Source organism: Myotis brandtii, unplaced genomic scaffold (assembly GCF_000412655.1).
Source record: "Myotis brandtii unplaced genomic scaffold, ASM41265v1 scaffold655, whole genome shotgun sequence".
Taxonomy (NCBI): Eukaryota; Metazoa; Chordata; class Mammalia; order Chiroptera; family Vespertilionidae; genus Myotis; species Myotis brandtii.
In genome coordinates this window covers 2,623,595-2,629,602 of record NW_005370542.1, presented here as the reverse complement: position 1 = coordinate 2,629,602, position 6,008 = coordinate 2,623,595, and the positions used below count along the sequence as shown (strand labels likewise).

The 6,008-nt window shown below is 46.6% G+C and overlaps 1 protein-coding gene across 2 annotated transcripts in view; it reads right to left on the bottom strand.

Annotated features, from left to right (window-relative positions):
* Positions 1–6,008, bottom strand: part of FRMPD4 (FERM and PDZ domain containing 4) — a 616,060-nt gene that overhangs the window by 399,565 nt on the left and 210,487 nt on the right. Inside the window, exon 1 of one of the 2 annotated variants that reach the window (XM_005880816.2) lies at positions 515–822. The exons of the other annotated variant lie outside the window; for it this stretch is intronic. Within the exon in view, the coding sequence (XP_005880878.1) occupies positions 515–546 (32 nt within the window). The 5' untranslated portion in view covers positions 547–822. Of the gene's footprint in view, positions 1–514; positions 823–6,008 lie in introns of those variants that run through there. 2 annotated transcript variants of the gene reach the window in all.

Genomic DNA, 6,008 nt, shown 5'->3' with positions numbered 1-6,008 from the left:
GCGACCGCGGGTGGCGCGAAGCCTTAGCCGGTTTTTAGCACCAGAACTAGCGATCGGAACGGGCAGGGCGGGCCGGGGCTGGGTGGCCGGTCGGGGGGACGTGGAGGGAGATGTCCGCGCCGAAGGCTCGGATGGGAGAGCGCGGAGTTCCCACCGTTCCCCCCCAGAACCGCCGGAGCGAGACGTGCCAGCTGGGCTGGCCGGGAATGGGTGCCTTTGGACCGCAGCGCCGGGGAGCGTCGGAGAAATGAGAAAATAAGATGGGGAGGCATCGGCGGGGGGGGGGGGGGGGGGGGCACACACAGCTGCTTCTTACTAGAGGGGTACAGAGACGGGGGTCCTGGGAGCCCCTGGTACGGAGGCGAACTGGCACGGGGTTGGGAATGGGAAGGAGAAGGGATGACATGGGGAGCTGGCAGGCAGCGCCGGCGGCTTTCTCAAATCCATCAGCGGGTGAGGAAGGGGAAAAACAAAACCTTGCTCAAAAAAAAAAAACCAAACCAGAAATACTCACCTCAGGCAGAGTAAACTCCAAGTCGCAGCCATGGAGAACTCCTCGCCACGTCTTTTACATAATTATCTCGGATAATCACCCCTCTTCGCGAACTCAGTCTGTCTCCCCCCTGGGCGCAGGCTTCTCTGGCCCCTTTTCTTGTTCTTTCTCTTGGAGTCTCAAGGCCTCTTGTCCAAAATCCTTTCAAACCTCTCCCCAGACTCCCTGAAGGTCAGATGGCCGCACAAAGTGTGTGTTCGGCCCCCCCACCTCCAGCAGCCGGCCCCGCAGGGATGCCGCCCCCGAAATGTTGGAGGATCTGGCCAGTGCGCTGCTGGCTCTCAGAGGGATGAGGGAAAAGGAAATGGGTTGAAAGTTCTCAGACTCCTGCTCCGATCCGTCGCTGCATTTCAAGTCTTCGGTATTCCAGCCCACCACTGCCACTTTTTTTTTAAGGGCATTTCTGTCAACAATTAAACATAAAATCGGTGGCCACCCGAAAAATCTAAATGATTTGAAACTCGGGCATTCAGATGGCATTATTTGAAAAATCAACAGAATCCATTTTCCTTTAGCTTCTTAAAGACAGACGAGTTCAAAGGCACGGACTCATGATTACCCGGGGCAGGAGGGGCCTTGGCTTTTGAACCCCCTGTCGTTGGTGGAAAAATAATTATAGTTTGGGTCTGCACTGCGCCTTTGTTTTCAAGCACTTTGCATTTGAGTCTCATAGCAACCCTGTCATATAAAGTAAGGCAACATGGTTAAAAAAGAACATTCTTTTCTTTTTCTGCCACAGCCTATTCTCGATGGACTAGATAAAGAGATGCATGTTAAACACGGGTCAGATAAAGTTCCTTGTCCTATCCAAACTCTGCACAAGCTCTCCATTCTCTTGGAACCTGAACCTGACCTCCTCCTCCTCCCATGGCCAGCAAGGCCCTAGACGCCTGGCCCTTGGTCTCCCTGACCTCATCTGTTACTCTCCCCCCTGGACCTCACCACCAAAGCCCTGGCCACACTGGACTCCTTGCTGTTCTTCAAACTCTACAACTATCCTCCCACCTTGGCTCTTCGCAGAGGCTGTTCCCTCATCCTGGAATGCCCTTCCCTCACATATTTGCATGGCAAGCTCCTTTATAAGGTGTTTGTGTAAATATCACTTACAAAAAGCCACCTCTGAAAGACCCATTTAAAATTGCAGGGCCCCTACAGTCTGGACTTCAAAGCCCCATTTTGTTTTTTTCCCCCTTGATTCATAGCACTTATCAGCCAATAGTGCATCTCATCATTTTTTTATGTCTATTGTTTCTGGTCTGAACCTTCTGCTGGGATAAAAGCTCCACAAGAGCAGGGAGGTTTGGGGTTTTCTTTTGTTTGTTTTTTGTTTTTTGGTTTTTTTTACTGGTGGATCCCAACTGCCTAGAACAGTTCCGTGGATGTAGAAGTCACTTAATAAACATTTGTTGAAGGAATGAATGTTATGCTCATTAGATTCACAGCCAAACCAATGCTGGCCAAGCATCCCCAGTGGGTACTGTTCCCTCTCTGACTTCATGGCTGATGTCTGTCCATCTCCCCACCACTCACTCCTCCATCCATCCCAGCATGCTTCCGCCTCCTTTGGGTTGCTAATGATGGCAATGAAGGTGCTCTCATAGCCCTGATTATTCCCCTTGGGCCTTTCACACATTCCTTCATTTCTTAGTCAACGTCAGGCAGCACAAGCCCAGCTCCTGATCAGGAAAGGGGCTAAAGCAATGCCTTTGAAGAAAGTATTCGAAAAAAGTGCTTCCTTCAAAGAACAGAACAGTTGGGTTGCCCTTTTTAAAAAGATAACCCCATTATTAAGAATTGTCCTAGATACTAAGTAGTTATTCAACAGTGAAAGTGACAGGAAATAGACATCATGTTTACTTGTAGAGAAAGAGAGTCTCCCTTTAAGACATCTGGTCTACCTGGAACAGTTTGCTCACTCTCCACAGCCTAAGAGCCAACGGGGAAAACCACTCGCTTCTCCAGGTCTTCTTCATACTCCTGTGATTGATTGATTATCGAGTATGTTTTCTAATTGATTGGTATCTTTTTCTAAAGCAAAGAGATTCTCACCCTCCTCCTTTGTATTGTATTAAGGTAAGATAATCTGCCTGGCAGGCATGGCTCAGTGGTTGAGCGTTGACCTCTGAACCAGGAGATCACAGTTGGATTCCTGGTCAGGGCACATGCCCGGGTTGTGGGTGTGGTCCCCAGTTTGGGGCATGCAGGAGGCAGCGGATCAATGATTCTCTCTCATCATTGATGTTTCTCCTTTCCTCTCTGAAAACAATAAAAAAAATATTTTTTATATATTTTATTGATTTTTTACAGAGAGGAAGGGAGAGGGATAGAGAGTTAGAAACATCGATGAGAGAGAACCACCGATCAGCTGCCTCCTGCACACCCCCTACTGGGGATGTGCCCGCAACCAAGGTACATGCCCTTGACTGGAATCGAACCTGGGACCCTCCAGTCCACAGGCCGACGCTCTATCCACTGAGCCAAACCGGTTAGGGCTAAAAATATATTTTAATAAAGAAAAGGAGCCAGCTTTATTTTTTAAAAAAAGAATGAATCTGTTCCCCTGAAACATGCTCACACATCCAGTTTACACCTTCAGGCCCCCCTGGGCAGACAGGCAAGGATTTGAGAGCTGGTTTCTCAGCTCTGTCCCTCTCCGAGCCAGGTGTGTGCAGCAGAGGTGGGGAGCGGTTTCTTTGTCCAGCATGAAACCGATCTGCCTAAAACAAACAAAAACCAATGAGAGGCATCTGAGCACATCCATGATTTTCTCAGGTTTCATCTTCAGTCTGGAGCCTTTCTAAGGCCCCTTGTAGATCTCGTAGAGATTTATGCATTGGAAACTGGATTCCTCGGTCTTAAAAAGCTGTTTAATGAGCTTTACGTGAATCCAAGTGACATTTGGTCATTTCGAAAAGCCAAACACACTTTCAAACACTGTTGAATATATTCATGCATAGGAGACTCAAAGGCATCAGCTCCAAGGCAAATCATTTCACTTATGAGACTCAGTTTCCCCACCTATAACATGGAAATGAGAACACCTGTAGCTAAACTAGAATTATCCTAGATACTAAATAGTTACTGGACAGTGAAAGTGACAGGAAATAGACATCATGTTTACTTGTAGAGAAAGAGAGTCTCCCTTTAAGACATCTGGTCTACCTGGAACAGTTTGCTGTTGGGATTCAATTGGTGCCCATTTGTGCGCTACAGTTATACATGGCGCAGATGCCCTGGTGCATGTAAACTGAGGCACGTGGACATAACACCAGAAAGGTTTCCACACCTGTCTTGAGCCTTAGCAGCACTATTAGGAAAAGTTGCAGCCTCTAAAATCACTACTTTGAAGCTGAGAACATTTACTCTTTTTTTAAAAATATATTTTTATTGATCTCAGAGAGGAAGGGAGAGGGAGAGAGAGATAGAAACATCAATGATGAGAGAGAATCATTGATCGCCACCTCCTACGCTTCTACTGGGGATCGATCCCGCAACCCCGGCATGTACCCCAACCAGGAATCGAACCCTGACCTCCTGGTTCCTAAGTTGATGCTCAACCACTGAGCCATGCCGGCCGGGTTGAAAACATTTACTCTGATTGATCAGAGGTGGGTGTTTTACCTAAAAGTCAATCTCATTGTTGCCTGGTTCGTCACCAAAGCCCTAAGCAGCAGGATCCTTGATCTCTGTGAATGTGTCAGGGGAAGGAGGGAGCGGTTTCTTCATCTCTGGCAAGGCTTTGCCTCAAGCGGGTGTCAGGAACCTGCTATTGGGCCAGATGTTCCATACAGGGTGGCAGCTTAGGGTTTCGTTTTTGTTTTTATTGCAAATTACAGGAGACAGAGCCCCATGCACTTCTCAGACGGACTGTAGTATCTTGACCATTGGGTCACAGTCTTAAAAACATGAAAGTGGCGAAATCAGATTTACATTTCGAATGATCACTTTTATTTTTTTTAAATATATTTTTTATTAATTTCAGAGAGGCAGGGAGAGGGAGAGAGAGGGAGAGAGAAACATCAATGATGAGAGAGAATCATTGATCGGCTGCCTCCTGTACGCCCCCTACTGGGGATCGAGCCCACAACCCAGGCATGTGCCCTTGACCGGAATCGAACCCAGGACCCTTCAGTCCGAATGCCGACGCTCTATCCACTGAGCCAAGGGCTTGAGGGCTTGAATGATCATTTAAAAATATATATATTCTTTTTTATTGATTTCAGAGAGGAAGGGAGAGGGAGAGGGAGAGAGAGAGAGAGATACATCATTGATCGGCTGCCTCCTGCACGCCCCCCACTGAGGATCAAGCCCACAACCCAGGCATGTGCCCCAACGGGAATCAAACCGCAACCCCCTGGTTCATAGGTCCATGCGCAACCACTGAGCATGCTGGCCAGGCATGATTTCTCTTTATTTTTAAATCCTCACCCAAGGATATGTTTTTATTGATTTGAGAGAGAGAGAAAGGGGGAGGGAGGGAGGGAGGGAGAGAGGGGGAGAGAGGCATCGATGTGAGAGAGAAACATCAGCCTGCTGCCTCCCCGCATGCACCCTGACTGGATATCGAACCCACAACCAGGGCATGTGCCTTGATTGGGAATCAACCTATGACCTCCTTTTGGTGTATGGGACAATGCTCCAACCAATTGAGCCACGCTGGCCAGGGTGAGACAATGGGATTTTTGAGAAATGAGGTTAAAAAAACAACAACAAAAAACTACTAATAAAAGTAATAAAGGAAGAATTATTTTTATTTCCTTTCTTCCTTCTCTTTTCTTCCTTTCTTTATTTTTTTTAATTTTTTACCTTCTATGCACGTCATCGTATTTTACCTGGGTGGGGGGTGGGACTAGAGATTAGAAGGCAAGGCAAGCTGGTTTTAAAGATACTATTAGTAGTATTAAATAAGGAGATGAATCATGCTACACATTTGTAAGTTTTCACTTTTCTAAATGCTTTTATTCCATTAGTCCTTGAAATAGCCCTGTAAATTAGACAAGAAAGTTATTATTATTCCATTTTAGCTACGACAAAAGGCGAGACCAGAAATGCGCCAAGTGATGACAATAATATCTCCAAAGTATGAGGATTATTATATCATGGGAAGCATTGATTTCTGGAGATAGGTCTAGCAGCAGAAGGGAAATTTTGAAAAAAGATTTGTGGAATAAAAACCGTAGCTGGTTTGGCTCAGCGGGTAGAGCGTCGGCCTGCAGACTTAAAGGGTCCCGGGTTCAATTCTGATCAAGGGCACATGCCTGGGTTGTGGGCTCGATCGCCAGTAGCGGGCATGCAGGAGGCAGCCAATCAATGATTCTCTCTCATCATGGATGTTTCTATCTCTCTCTCTCTCCCTTCCTCTCTAAAATAAATAAAATATATATTTTAAAAAACAACCTCTCAAGTTCTACCAATATAACTCAATTTTTTTCTCTCATATTTGATTATCTTAAAG